Genomic DNA, 16,025 nt, shown 5'->3' with positions numbered 1-16,025 from the left:
CTCCTCCCTTGCCATTGGCCAGCTGCCACGCCCCTAGTACCTACATAGAAGTTTATATTGGAATTGTAAAGGAGAAGGCGTCCGACTGTAGTCTGTCGTACGCGCTGGACGGATTATATAATTGCTGCAAGAAAAGGTGGAATAGAGCTTCTAGGGAAGAGGCCAACGAGCCAAAAAAAAGCTGTAGCTCAGCCCATCTGTACGGGGTGTCGATAGATTTTAGGCAGCGTGGATCTCTTTGGCCAAACAACAAGCAGCACGAAAGGAGCTCAAGCCTCAGACTCTTCTGAAGCTAGAGCACTCACATGCAGCACGACTCCATGAGAGCCTGTTATAATACACTCCAACTTTTGGCGGAAGTGGGAGGTCCCACGGAGCCTCTTAGTGAAAAGGGTGGCTTGCTCCTTTACGGCAGCTTATAGCATGTGGACACTGGAACTAGCTAGTACGTCAAGGTCCACTCATTTTTGCCGGAGCTATACAAATTTCAAGCATAATTAATATATATGATAAATGATAATTAGATCCAGCATTAAGGCTATAATAAGCCATAGCACTTACAATTGAAATGTCAATATAATTCTAATCAAATTTGCGCATACAATATCCCAGAGCATTTTTTGGGGTGAAAAAATTTAGCCCGTCACGTTTTACTGGAAGCTTTACATGCTCCTTAACAACATATTTGTAAACCAGGAGCTCTTCACTACGCTCACATAAATGCAAGCCCGAGCTTGCCTGCAGCTCGTGAAGGGCACGGTTAGCAGAAAACTAGCTGAGAAAAGGGTATGACTCTATGCCATGATCAAGATCGGGACCTTACACATGACTGCTATATGATTAAGGTTATACTACGTAAGAACCTTAGGGTAAATTAAGAGCTTAGAATATATGATATGGCTTATTAATTTGACTGAGCTGAAGTGCAGGAGGGCGGGGTGAAGCTGCACATGGAAGAGGTATTCGTGCCGTAGCTGAGCCTGGGGGAAGCAATCATCTCCTTGTTATGGGAGGAGGGCTTACAAGTGGCGGCAGCCAATACGTCGACCTTTGAAAATTCTTCGATGTCGTGGCGGATGCTGACAAGGAGGCTGACCACCTGGCGCATGGAGGGACGCTCGGCGGGAAGCGAGTGAACGCACTCCAAGGCGATGCCGAGAGCGTGCAGCATTTCTTTTATGAAGGGGTCGGGCATGCCACGTAGGCGTGGGTCTAGAATCTCGGTGACGTCATGGTGACAGTGACGCATCTCGTGCACCCAGTCGATGAGGTGGCGGCCAGCGGCGGCTGCTCCGCCCTCGGCGGCCTCCAGCTGCGCTTCCACGGGCCTCTTCCCCGTCAGTATCTCCAGCAGGACCACCCCGTAGCTGTAGACGTCGCTCTTGTCCGTTATGCTCAGCGTGTATCCATATTCTGCAATCGCCACAAAATTACTTTCTTTCAGCCCTCAAATCAACTCAAATTTGAAATTAATTTGGATGTGAATTTCACAATATTTTCACGGACAAATGTGATTTACTTCTCTGCACTAAAAGAGCTAGGATAGAACTAGATATGAACAAAAGAATTGCATTCAGATTTCTACATATGATTACTCACACTCACACTCACACTCACGAGAGAGAGAGAGAGAGAGAGAGAGAGAGAGAGAGAAGAACAAGAAGAGAAATTTTGACCGTCTTAGGAACACTTCCACAGGACCTCAAAGATCTATCCGACCGACAAGTGCAGTATGCGTGCGTGCGTGCGTGCGTGCGTGTGTGTGTGTGAGAGAGAGAGAGAGAGAGAGAGAGAGAGAGAGAGAGAGAGAGAGAGATAAAGGACAACAAACATAAAGGGGCCATGATGTTTGAGTGGCCATCTCAAATCTCAGCTTTTATTGGTCCCAAGACTATGTATTGGTCCCAAGACATAGTATGTATGTTGAGTGGCATATATTTACGGCTAAATCTCTCATCAAGTTTTCCTGGCTAACAATGCCAAGGGATACTTAGGACCCATTACTAGGAGTCTGAAATAGACTAAGGGTGGGTTCAGACTAGGCGGCGGAAGAAAAATGCAAAGGGCCGTCAATCCTCCATGGCGAAATTTGATTGGTGGGAGTTGAGGCACTCTTCAGCCGGGCCCTCCGTTTTTCTTTCGAAACCCCCCCCCCTCGAAAGAGTTAATGGCCTCTCTCAGCCCCCTTCACTTTTTCACTTTTCCTCCTCCACACTGTTCACACTAGGCGGCGGCACATTTAGGAAGGCTTGAGACTTTCGCCGGTTCAGTCTGAACCCAGCCTAAAATTAGAGAGAGGTATGGACATTGAGCTATTGTTTCACTCAAACCAAGTTACCCCACTCAAGATCGATATGGCTCTCTAAAGACCAAGGACCCGACATTCTCCTATGGAGAGTGCTTTGACATGTTTGAAGTGTATGGAGGCAGCTTGAGTAAAGACGACACCTTCACTTTTTGAGTGCCCTCATTAAAGGACAAGAACTTTGCCTCACAAATGTTCAATTTGCCTGTACTCGTACGATTGAGTGTACTTGTAAAAGGCTCTTTCATGCAAGAAAGGTAGTTTTCCTTTTGCCCATATATGGTGTTGTTTAGCTATTTTCAATGATTCTACAAGGACAATTGCTGAACATTAAGAGGAAGATTTGGCCTCTTCCAATCTTGGTCCTTGAGGAATTGATGACAAATGGTCCATGCCAAGTTCCTAAAGTGCCCATTCATTGTGCCTTTAATTGACAGCTCAAGTATGCCCTTCATATGCATGTGAGCATCAGATAACATAGCTTTACTAAAGGTAAGATACAGATGCAAAGCAAGCAAGTCAGCAAAATAACAGCCATATGGACAAAACAAGTCAGATAACCCACCCCCTACCTGTGGGTTCCATGTATCTTTTTCCCTTCTTGTTTAATCAAATTTCTACTTCTTCAAAAAAGAAAAAAAACATCCTTTAATGCATGAGTTTGTTTTCAAACATCGGTGCTTCTAATACTTGTACTTGCTTGCCATCCAAACCCAAAAGAAAAAGGAAAAAAAACTCCGATGATAATGTTAATAGGACACATAATCATTCAAAGATTGCCTAGTAATTCAAGATTTTTTCCTTTTTTTGTGTGCAATTGCCTCGATTGTTCTAAGCAATGGCTTGTTCTATACAATAATGATATAAATGTCTTCAAGCAACTTTATAAATGACTGTCATAAAAGTGTTAATTACTAAGTAATTTTTTAAGATTTTCATGGCATAGTATAAATGTCTTTAGGCTACATTGAAGATTGTCATAATAGTATAAATTTTCAAGACCTTCAAGTAGGGTTCAATTTTGAAGGTTGCAAAGCCCTTCAAGGCCACTTTTGACCTTCAAGAGAAGTGGCAAAATTTCAAGGATTTGCCTACAAAGGGCTATTTTAAAAATTTCCCCGGATTGTGGAAGGGGGAAACAAATACAATGTTCCTCTTGAAGGGCACTTTTCTGGAAAAAGATCCACTATATATAGATATTTATTATATAACACTAAGTATAATAAGATGGTTTTCTTCTAAGAATTGGAGGTTAAAAACCAAATTCTCAAGGTTGCACTTTTAACTAAGTCACTTGGAACATTTTTGTGTTAAATTTGGCTTTAAAAATTAAGCGTAGCTTTGGCAATTTTGTATTTGGAAGGGCGCAAAAAAAAATGTTATGTATCATTTGAACTTGGCAAACATTGAGAAATTGCCGTTCGTGAAGAAGCAGCGCAGGTTCTAAGCTAGACCTTCCATAGAAAGTAGAGGGCCTGATAGTTGAATGTAATTGGTTCTAAGCTAGACCTTCCATAGAAAGTAGAGGGCCTGTTAGTTGAATGTAATTGACTTTAAATGTTCATCTCGAGGACACTGTGGTGCTAGGAGGTTCATATATAGCCACATGGATGCAACCTTAAAAGTGTCAATTACAACAATAGCAAAAAGATGATCAAAAACCATAGTGAGCATACTACTAGCAGCCTAAGTCAAGCTAAGCATGAACCAAACATTCACATTGATCAAGTATGTATGCACACAAGACAACCACGTAGGCTAGATATAATCCCTAGTTGACTATAGGTGAAAGAAGAAATAGGAAAAATTACCAAAATAGCCATATAATTTGTAAAAATTCCCAAAATACCTTTCGATTTTCAAAAGTTCCAAATATAGCCCTCATATTTGCCCAAAAAAATCGCAATTTCCCTTCAATTTTTCAAAAATTCCCAAAATACCCTTCGTTAACTTCACCAATATCTCTAAAGACAATTCTTTTCGCAACTCACCGTAGGAAGATTGGTTCTCTCTTAATAGAAGATCATAGAACTAGGATTTTAAATGGTATTGTGGACAGACAAGATAAGATGAAATCGTTAATCATTTTTAGACACAAATGCCTCTATTTATGAGTTCATTAATGAATTGTTTGTCTAAGACACTTTAAGATAGACCTACATTGACATAAAGAGTACACTATGCAAAAATTAGGGCAAATCTATCCCAAACTGATACAAAGGGTCTATAGGAAATTTTTTGAAATTTGAAGGGTATTTTTTGAATTTTCAAAAATTACAGGGCTATATTTGTAATTTCCCTAAGAAATATGGGGTAGCCTTATCATCCGCTACAAGACTTGTAGTCGGTGATGAGAAGTGTCTTCTCATACGAGGGGGGGATGAGAAGGGTCTCTCGCATAAGAGCTTCATCCTGCTGGGCACAAACAAGGTATAGAGTGCAAAGGGTCTTGCACTACGTGCGCTACAAAAATTGAGAAACAAAGAAAAATTTGTGGTACAAACGACGAGATGAGGCTTGATGTAATGCAAGGCTTGCTGCACTCTATGTCCCATGACATGCATCACTAGGACACAGCTCTAAGCTTGCCCTCCTCCTCCCTATAGGGTATTTAGTATCCCAAGGAAATTCATATGCAATTAGCCACCCGCCATGTTTTGCGATAAACATGCAAACCCATTCCCCTTCAAGATTTTTCTTCGTGCACGGCCCTTTGTAGCAAGACTTTTGCATGGTGAGTTTGCAAAGTTAGACAAAGAATTGTTGATCTTGAAGAAAGCCAAATTTACTCATTTGTTGTGGAAACTATTCCAAAAATACTCACCGTGTGCAAGCGCTTTAACCTTTATTCAGCCCTATCCCTACTCACACTAGGTGGACCGTGGCAGTACGGTGGCTCTCTGAAAATGTTTGGGTTGAGCACTATTAACAAGTCATCATTGACAACCATTTGTTCCCACATTGAACTAACTTCTAGTTTTGCTACAAATAACAAAGGCGACACCTCCCAGGAACATGAACATGAACACATATGGTTACTGCAAACCCCGCTCGTGCAAAAGGCCTCTAATATTAAAACTCCGGCTTCGATTGGTACCCTGATCATGTGTTTATGTATATTTTGTGAGTTTTTGTGTCACCCTTCAAGAATGAGTGTTGCCACCAGTGCAGTGCGTTTTTCCAAAAACTCGGCAAACCTACATATGTGGAACATCAGAGGTAAATTGACAAAATTTGAAGGTTTTTATACCAAATTACACTAATTTTTCAAAATTTTGTAAATTTTCTCACCTTCAAATATAGAATTTAGAGGTAAATTTCAAAATTTGTAGGTGGGATTACACTAAACCTAGGTTTTTTTCGAGCATTGCGTGATGGAGACCAGTGAGCATTCCCTACCAAATAAAATACAGATGAACAAGCCCTAATTAGTAAGAACAAGAGTACGATAAAGAGCCAATCAAGTTGTCCGAGCTAGGAAAAAGGTGAAATGCTCACGAGCACATGATAAAATAATGCTAGTATTATTGGTGGAAAGAAATGCACACGAGCACATAATAATAATGTATTATACAGTAGGGCAACAAAAAAGATAATTGACTCTAGAAGAAAGATTTACCAATGTTAGCCTAAGGAAAAAAAAATGAGGTGAAGCAGGGGAGCAGAGCAAATTACCTGGGGCAATGTAGCCGTAGGAGCCAGCAACGACGGTCTGAGGGTAGGAGGAGTTGAGCACAAACTTGGCAAGCCCGAAATCAGCAAGGTAGGGCTCAAGGCGAGCCCCCAAGAGAATGTTGTTGGCTTTGATGTCCCTGTGCAAAATGGGGGGCACACAATCATGATGCAAATAGGCAAGCCCCTGTGCTGCCCCCAAAGCTATCTTGTACCTGCTCTCCCAATCCAACCCCCTCCTCTTCTCATGTAAATACTCCCCTAAACTCCCATTTGACATGTAATCATACAATAGCAAACTCACTTGATGATTTGTGCACACCCCCAATAGCCTCACTATGTTGTTATGCCTCACTGCCCTCAATGCCTCCACCTCTGTTGTCGCATAGTCCCTCCCATTCTCCGGCATCCCGCCGGCCTTCCTCGCATTGCCCGCCGCCTTCATCCTCTTCACCGCAATCACATCCCCCTCCGGCACCTCGATTTTGTAGACAACCCCCGATCCCCCCTTCCCTATTACATTGCTCTCCACCATCCTTTCCAACACGTCCTCCACTGTAAAACTTAGCTTCTGAAACGGTGTTAGCTCCCATGGCCACTCCATGTTGTCAGGCTCATGCACCCGTGCTGCCGAGTGCTTCATCACCAATGTGCATAGTAGGACCAAGCCCACCGTGAACATGAACCCCACACTTCCAAAAAGAAATCCTACAATGGCCCTCCCTGATCTCTCCTGGCTCCCTCTCCTCGCCATCGCATTACATGATGGTCCGCACAAACCAGGATTTCCAACGTAGTTGTTCACCGGCATTGACGAGAATACATATGTATCTGGAAGAGGGCCTGTGAAGAGGTTGTAGGAGATATTGAGACTGACTAAGCTGCCCATTTTGCTAAGCACATCCAAACTTCCGGACAGCTTGTTGTGAGATATGTCGAGGTCGGCTAGAGTGAACAATTGTGCGAATTCATCCGGTATGGTGCCAGACAGAGTATTGCAGGAGAGGTTGAGATAGACACTTAAAGTGCTAATTTGGCCCAGAGAAGAGGGGATGGGCCCAAAGAAAGAATTTGAGCTCAAGTCCAAACTTGTGAGCTTCTTGCAGCTGCCCAATCCAGGTGGGATGAGACCGGACAATGAATTCGATTGCACATTAAGCTTTGTGAGCTCTGCTAGGCTGCCTAGAGTGGGGGGGAGAGACCCAGAGAGGTGGTTAAAGGAGAAATCTAGGGATTGAAGGTTAGAAAGGGAACTTAATTGCATAGGGATAGAGTCATTGAGGAGGTTGTTGTGTGCGTCGAAGAGCTGAAGCGCATTGCATTTTGCTATGGAGGCAGGTATTGGTCCTGAGATTTGGTTATTACTAATATCCAAGAAGGTGAGGTTATGCAGCTCACCCAGCTCCTCTGGGATAGGGCCTGTAAGTCTATTCATTCCAAGCCGCAAGCGATACAGTGCCCGACTATGTGCGATTGCGTTCGGTATGACCCCACTGAGCTCATTTGCCATGAGAAGAAATTTGTAAAGAGATTGCAGCTCGAAGAGCTCCACAGGCAAAGGTCCACTTAGCCTATTCCAGGATAGATCAAGGTATTGTAGCTTCTTGCACTTCCCTAAGCTGGAAGGTATCTTCCCTTCCAGTGTATTGTTCCATAAAAACAACTGCTCGAGCTTTGAGAGTTCCCCCATTTCCTCTGGAATATGACCTGTCAATAAGTTCCTGTCCAGTTGTAGTTCCATCAACATGCTGCAATTTCCAAGCTCTGCTGGAATGTTCCCAGAGAGCCTGTTTACACTGAGGTACAGCTTCGACACCGTCACAAGCATCCCGAAACTCGCTGGTATATGACCTGAGAGCTCATTTTGTGAAAGATCCAGCACTTGAATGCTTGCAAGCCCTCCAAGCTCACTGGGAATTGGCCCAGATAACTCATTTTGCCAGAGATAGAGCTTCTCTAGGTTCACAAGCTTACCCAACTCACCAGGAATAGTACCTGTGAGACGGTTGGCAAAGAGATGGAGCTCAACAAGCTGTGTACAATTCCCCAGCTCGGGTGGAATTGGCCCGGAGAGGTTTGCGTCGAAGATCATGAGTGTGGTCAAGTTGGAGAGACGGCCAAATTCTCTTGGAATGTGGCCCGAGACGCTCGTCGCAGCCAAGCCGAGCTCCGTAAGACGCGTGCAGTTGCTGAGCTCCACTGGAAGAGGGCCAGATAGCAACACATTGCCGCCGGCACGGAAGACTTCGAGGAGTGTGAGCCGGCCGAGAGAGGTGGGGATATGGCCCGAAAGCTGGTTATCATGAAGGGTGAGGGACGCGAGGTTAGTGCATTGAGCGATTTCTGGCGGAATGGAGCTGGAAAGCTGGTTGGATTCAAGATGGAGTTGGGCTAGAGAGGGGAGATGGGAGCAAAGGGAGGCAGGAATGGATCCAGAGAGGTTGTTGGAAGATAGGTCGAGGAAGGAGAGGAGGGGGAAGGAGGGGAGGGAAGGAGGGAGGTGACCAGAGAGGTTAAGAGAGGGGAGGGAGAGGAATTGGAGAGAGGAGAGAGGGGAGAGAGCGGAGAGAATGCGGGCGGCTCTGGAGAGAATTTCGGTGCCGTCAGCCATGCGGGGCGCATTGTTCGCGGGTGGGGTGATCGCAGCGGTGGAAGCTGGGGCGCCGTCGCTGAGGACAGATTGGAGAGTGCTGGGGTTTAGGGAGAGGGAGACGACATGGAGGGAAGTGGGGGAGCATGTGATGCCAGGCCAAGAGCAGGGGGAGGAGGAGGTGGGGTTCCACAAGCGGGAGAGGGCGGTGCCGGCGGCGCTGTTGGGAGGGAAGCTGGCGGCGAAGGCAAGCAACGCTGCCTCCTCCCCGCTAACCCCGCCTGCTTTCACGCAGCAGCAGGCAATGATCAAGAGCGCCATGAGAATTAGCGCCAATTGGCGGCGCATGGATTCGCCCATTGTCCCTTTTTGGCCAACTCGAGGCGAGCATCAAAAAATTGACGTCTCCATGAGTCCTTCTGCTTCTCTTCTCGTGCTGATCGTCACGACAACCACCACCCTACAGGCTACTTCCCCATTACAGACTCAGAGTGACAGACTATAGGTATGCTGCCCCTTCATATCCCTTTCTGAGGCCTTCTCATCCGGCTTCTACTACGAGCTACCAAGTCGCCCACTAGCTGAGGCTGCAGATATAAAGCTCAAACCTCTCTACTCCCATTGCTGGATGATGTGATTTAAAGGAGAACCGCTCTCTCTCTCTCTCTCTCTCTCTCAAATTTCAATGTGCTGATTGGAAAGCCCCCGCTTCAAGTCACTTCAACCTGCTACGGCAGGCTCTCCCACTCCATCATCTGCCCCCCAAAAGATCCCCATGGACCATTGTGTTCGTGTATGATGCTCATCCCCACCTGTTGTCCCCACTTCGCCCACATAATATGGAGAGGACGCTCAGCCAAAGGACTTTCGCCCGTGTTGCTTGCACAATTATTATAACCACTCTCATCCATCATCCCAGTTTTCATCCAAAACTAACATATATATAGTCTAATAGAGCTCGCTTTCCTTGCTAAATTCAACCGTTCAAACAAATCACTTCTTTCAAAATGCACATACTCAAGAAGTTTTGGACAAAATCTCACAATAATTTCCACACTGTGACTTACCTCAACATCATGAGCTTCTGCGAGGGAGGCACCACATACCTAGCAAACCTACATTTCATGGAAATTTTTCAAGGCAAATTGACTATATATAATAAATTTCTATAGATTGTCTATTCTTCTTAACTTCAAATACAAAATTAAATTATTTATAGGCAAAATTCAGTAAAGGCAGGTTTTTTAATGTATATTGAACCTATTTTTTAAGTTTTTGTTTGAAGCATCTTTAGGATCGGAATCTCAGGGCTAGAAAAAATACATTTTTCCTAATCGAAGAAAATAAGGGCAAACTAAAATCTAACCAGGATTTTACAATTGTAGCTAGTTAAAATACATTGTATCCCGGTTTTCTTCTAACACTGGATCAGATGTCTTTGCCTCGTGAGGGGCTCGTGAGTAGGTATGTTGCCTTCTTATGCTTCTGCCTAGTCCTAATTTTTGAAGGCATTTTACCCTTCAGTGAAGGGCAATCCTTCGAAAGAAGGATAGAATATTGAAAATTCTTTGAGTAGCCCTTGTAATTTTCGCCTAAATATAGCTTAATGAAGGATAGGTAAAATTTACCCTTAAAATGAATGATAATGGCCACTCTTAAAAAAATCTTATGCTTCTGCCCTTGGAGTTCATTCTAGAGTCTGCATGGAACTCATTAAACACATGCATTTCTTCTGCCATAAATCCCTCTTGATATATTTTCTCTTTAACTTCAAACACTCCAAAATGAAGCTATCTTACCTCCTTTTTGCTTCCTTTTGTGCTGGAGAATCCTCTTGGAGTTGATAGAGATTGATCAATAAAGTTTTCTCCTCTCAAGTTACGGATTGGATGAAGGAGGCTCTTAGGACTCGGTTTGTACTTAAACAAGGATTAAGGAGGAGGTGCTTGCATTTTATTGGTTCATGGGGGTTCACTTCATTAAAATGAGAGTGTATATTACAAGAACTTGTAGGTGTCATTTTGGCTTGATTGCCTATCACTAGCTTAAAGAGCTCACATAAGTGACTTGATGGCAGAATGATTCTGCCTGAGGAAATTAGATAGCTCTATCCTATTTAAAAAATGGGCTGGTAAATTTTCTGCCCCTGAGGATTCACTAGTTTGTATTGTATGGTACCATATGAGTGTACAATAGGGGGGTTTTTTCAAGTGTGCATAAGCATATACAATAGGGGTAGCCCCCCAAAATGTGGATACACACATTGTATGTTTAGGAGAGAGATCGAGGATATTTTAGGGTATCAAGTAGATATTGGGGGGTCCTCTCCATCTCTCTCTCTCTCTCTCTCTCTCTCTCTCTCTCTCTCTCCACTATTTGGAAAATATTTATTTTTAAATATCATTTTGAGTACTACCATATGGAATCCCAATAAAGTTTAGACAAACTCATATAATACTTTGTACAATGAACCTCACTCAAGCATCATGTGCTTCTACTGAGGAAGAAGAAAAAAATCATGGAGTTATCAAAAATTTCTCTAAGCTATTAAATTGTTCGTACATATAAGGTCGAGGGTCATGTCAATACTATTGGACACCGTATGTGGGGGATTATTTTAGGGATTCAATCTTCACAGATAGGGGGTTGGGATGCTACATAAGAGACTGTATATACGAGTTTTTTTTCAAGCACGATGCACACAAGTGGCATCCCCTCCCTAGTATTAGTGAATCCACCATGGTTTTTGCTTGCGGGGTTCACCTACAAGAAACTCTTTGTATCATGTGCATTCAAAGAGTATTTAATAAACTCTCTGTAGCATCCCCTCCCTAGTATTAGTGAATCCCCCATGTTTTTGCTTGCGGGGTTCACCTACAAGAAACTCTCTGTATCATGTGCATTCAAATGGTATTTAATAAATCCCTCCCTAGCTACAAGAAAGGAAGCTAGTTACTTAAAGCCTGGTTTTGTACGGGCATCACTTTAGTAATGACGGGATATCACTTAAGCAACATTTATTTATGGTTGTGACATTGCTTAATTATCTATGCTATTTAGTTAAAGAACTTAAAAACTAAAGCATCATGTATGGGATGCATAGGCATCATTTATGCGATCTATTGATGTCGCTAAGCATGTAGTTAAGCAAAAGCTGTACAAACATCAAATGCTAGTTACAAACTAGGGGGCATCGATCTTAGTGTGAAACCCACTCTAAGCATTTCTCCACACAAAAAAGAATAACCTTTGCATATTTACCCTCCGCCTCCCCCTCTACCCACATCTCTCTCTCTCTCTCTCTCTCTCTCTCTCTCACACACACACACACACACACACACACACACAAACTCACCTTATGAGCTCCAAAGCAATGAGGGAAAGAGATACATTTAATCATCACTTCATCACACTAACTCTTTCATATACACAATAGAAAATCAAAAGGAAGGACTTCCATTACCTATGAGAGTGATTACAAAGGAATGGAAGCTCTAAAGCTCATATAATCTCTTGTGGTAGCAGCCTAGCTCTCAAAAACTCCTTTTCACTTTAATATTCAAAACAATTTATGTACTTTCAAAAATTGGTATTTATACGTATGGTGTTGTGCTATGGCACATTTATAATGTGAATTTTAAATTTTTACTCCACTTTTTTTATCAATTTTGATATGTGGGAGCAACTGTTATAATGTACATAGTGTGATATATGCAAAAACGGTTGCAGTCATGTACATATCTTACTGGGGAGGTGAGACCCTCGGCATGGCATTGATGCATGCTTAACACTAGTCCTCTCAAAAAAAATCCAATTTTGTGGCTTTAAGAGGCTTTTGTAAAAAAATAATTCAACAGCTCTTTAGATGTCTAACAAAAAAATCTCTCAAGGAAAAACGCCCAACACATAGTATGAGCTGATATAAAATGTCCAGAAAATAAATCAAGGGTTAAAGCTCTCTTTGCATGGCCCTCTTTATGGATTGATTCGATAAAATGCGTATAACTTTACTAAATTGAATCAATAATAGATCAATTTTGTTTTTTAACATACTCAAACTTCTTTGAAAAATCCCTCAATAGGTATGTAATGAGCCTATCACACTTCTATGTTACTTACATAAAGATTGACAAAATTTACTACTAGCCCAAGTTAAGTAGTAAATCACAATTTTGTGCCCAAAAAAAAAAGGCTCTTTTAAAACAGTCAAAATTACCTTTAGCATTTTTGACTCAATAGATATGTAATGAGTCCATCACACTTCTATGTTACTTGCAAAAAGACTACTCGCCCAAGTTAAGTAGTAAATCACAATTTTACGCAAAAAAATTGCTTTTTTTCAAAAAGTCAAAATTTTATCTTTAGCATTTTTGACTCAAATATGAATTTCAGAGTCTTAGACACATCCTAAAAAAGATGCTCAAGAAGTTTCGTGAATTTTTTATGTCATATGCACAAGTTATGCTTAGAATACTAGAATTTAGGCATGACCCACTTTTGACTAGTGGTTAGTCACATAAAAAAATGATTAATTTGGTTTAGGATTGTATAAATGTCAAGTGTTTTGATGCGGCATGCTCATTTTTCCTAGAAAGTTCAATGCTAGCGATTTCAACCAAACATAGTAAGTTTAACGCATGGCTGCAAAAGATGTGCCCAAAGTGCTTGACAATCGAGAAAATGAGGTTCAGATGTAGTTTGAGACCAAAGGATCCTTTCCAAAAATTAAGATATTTTTCTTAGCTCATTTGGGCTTTTTATAGGCAAGAAAGTGTATTTTTAGGCTAAAATTGACCATAAAATGGTCCAAAATAGCCTAGAAATAGCACAAAATACATCAAAATGCCACATCAATGATGCTCTCTTCTTTTCTCAATTTGAAGGTTGATCATCGAGCCAAAAAATGACCTCTTTTAGACATCTAATGAAGGAGATAGGCAGTTGCAAGTGTGGGTGCTAGTGCAGTCTCGTGTTGTTCCCATCGCATGTTCGAGGCTATGAGGCCACCAATTAGGATTTTCTCTCTTCAAATAAGCATTCAAGCTTGTCTTATGAAGTTTTTAAGCTTTCATGAAATGGCCATGATGAATAATTAAAGTATAAATTTAGGGATTTTAATAGGGCGAAAGAGCACCATATCTATGCAATTGGGAGTGAGGCTACACCAAATCATCACACACATAAGAGTTTTGAGTTCATCTTGGTTGTTTTATAGAGTGAGAATTTGATGGTTGGAGTGTTTTTCTTTTTAATTGTTCCTTTTTCTTCCAAAGTTCAACGACTCCCTTGATTTTTCTCGAACCCTCACAATAAGAGGCCAGATACTTTCCTCGGCGCATTGTGTACTTCTTGAAATAGTTTTTGGTGAACCCGATGCGAAGAAGGCTAGGGTGAGGGTTTAAAATCTTCATTTAATGTCTAATATCAAATCTTCAATTCTATGGGGCAATAAGAGCAATACGGGATGCGATTTGATCCGATCACGATGCAAATGTTTCAAGTCTTTGTTGTGTTTAAGCAGCAGAGACAAGCTACTAAAGAAGGAAACTATATTCAACCAAATACCTTCAATCTGTGATGAATAAAATGGACAAATTTCATAGTAAAGATGTAACAAATTATCTTTGTGGGTATGCAACCATCATGCCAAACTACAAGGCCACAAGACCTCAAAATAGAGAAGGCTTTGTACAATACTAACCATGCAAGGAGGGATTGCAAAAGTTTCAAAGTGTCTTTGATGAAGGAGCTTCTTTTCTTTGAAGATGGTAGGAGTCACTTAAGTGAAATAGGAAAGTCTTTGGGGACAAACCTTTGGCAAAGGAGGAATGAAGAAGCTAGTTGATGGAATCGCAACTAGCCTTGCCATCTCAATGGTTGAGGTAGCCGCCTATGGGTTGAAGGTAGATCCTATTAATTCAAAAGGATTCAAGGTTAAAGAAGAAGTATCTAATGGGATTAGAGAATTGTGTTCGGGTATATGCATAAATAGGTGGTACACTAGCTACCTATTTTTGGGGCTGGTAGCAAGGGGGTAGGATGCTTGGTAGCAAGGCGAGGAAACATAAAATTTACTTGAATACTTTAAATTAATAATTGAATAATTTGAAATCTTTATTCTTTTGAAATTGTCTACAGAACTTCACTACGTGTGTGAAGGTAGGGGGAGCCATCACCTTAGTACACAGTCATGAAGCCTACTCGTTGATGGTTGCAGAGAGAGGCCAACACTTGGCCAGGTGACTCCCCCAACAACTGAAGTAAAGGAAAACAAGTCAACAGGGAGGAGGAGGAGGAGGAGGAAAACATGTTCTCCATATCCCTCTCCTTCACCCTTAGACTCCCCTTTGTCCACACTATCGGCATCCACTACCAAGAAGAGGACAAAGAAGATGTTCACTACTCCTTTACGCAAGGCCTCCACTACTTCAAAGATGGCAAATGTTATCACTCCCAACATACACTACAAGAGGTTGTGTGCTCTTGTGACGCTGTTAGCGACGGAAATACACTGGGTTTTTATAACCCCCGGCGTCGCTATAACCGTCGCTACGAGCGTCGCTATAAGCATCGCTATATAGCGACGCTCATAGCGACGGTTATAGCGACGTTTACACAGAAGACTGTAGCGACGCTCATAGCGACGCTACAGAGCCATAAATAGCGACGGTTATAGCGACGCCCGAGAGAATTTTTTTTTGGTGACAGGGCATTGAATGCCCTGCCACCCATCAACCATATTGTACTTGATTCACTTTTTTAAAAAAGTGCAAGGATAGATAATAGACCCAAAATAGTCACCCACAAGACGCATTGTTTGCAAAATTGACAATTGTACACATCATAGGCAAAATGAATTGATTGGAAAATGTAATAATGACAATTGTACAACATCATAGGCATAAAGAATTGATTGGCAAAATGAACTGCGATGACAAATGTAATAATATACATGGTTCAAAAAGACGTATAAAATCCGTCTCATGATACATAAGCTATGAGAAACCCTAAACTAATGCTATCTAGCTACGGCTAAACTGACGTCGTCTAGTCAGACGTCTCATCGCGTCCAAGCGGCGTATCTGTCGGATTCTGCAAAAAAAGACAATAAGACAGCTTTCAGTAAGTATAAACATATAACGACATTTATAAAACAATACAAAAAATAGAAAAGAGTAAACCCTAATACTAACCATGCCGCCGCGAGAACTGAGAATGTCCATCAGGGCGTTTAAGCCCTTCTTGCCTGCGTACTCGCGCTCGTACGGTGTGGGATCACGTCCTGTCATCGACCACTGTCAAAACATACAAAGAATTCATTATGTTAGAATTAAAAAACTCATAAACCCTAAACTATTGAACATAAAGAGCAATGCAAAAACACTTACAAAATCGGCCTCAAATGATGCCCATCCGCCGCTCCCCAAGTGGTGCGAGCTCCCTGCCTCTACTCGCGCT

The 16,025-nt window shown here is 42.1% G+C and overlaps 1 protein-coding gene across 1 annotated transcript; it reads right to left on the bottom strand.

The window, feature by feature from the left end:
- Positions 1–551: 551 nt before the first annotated feature.
- LOC147451258 (uncharacterized) lies at positions 552–9,366 on the bottom strand. The gene is made up of 2 exons (XM_086520230.1): positions 5,981–9,366; positions 552–1,413 (listed from the first exon to the last, which is right to left on the bottom strand). Exons 1-2 carry the CDS (start codon positions 8,925–8,927, stop codon positions 905–907), a joined length of 3,456 nt encoding a protein of 1,151 aa, XP_086376356.1. The 5' UTR covers positions 8,928–9,366; the 3' UTR covers positions 552–904.
- Positions 9,367–16,025: the final 6,659 nt, after the last annotated feature.

This window comes from Adiantum capillus-veneris, chromosome 9, assembly GCF_014529385.1.
Source record: "Adiantum capillus-veneris isolate H3 chromosome 9, ASM1452938v2, whole genome shotgun sequence".
NCBI classification, from domain to species: domain Eukaryota; kingdom Viridiplantae; phylum Streptophyta; class Polypodiopsida; order Polypodiales; family Pteridaceae; genus Adiantum; species Adiantum capillus-veneris.
This window is presented reverse-complemented; position numbering and strand designations above follow the sequence as displayed.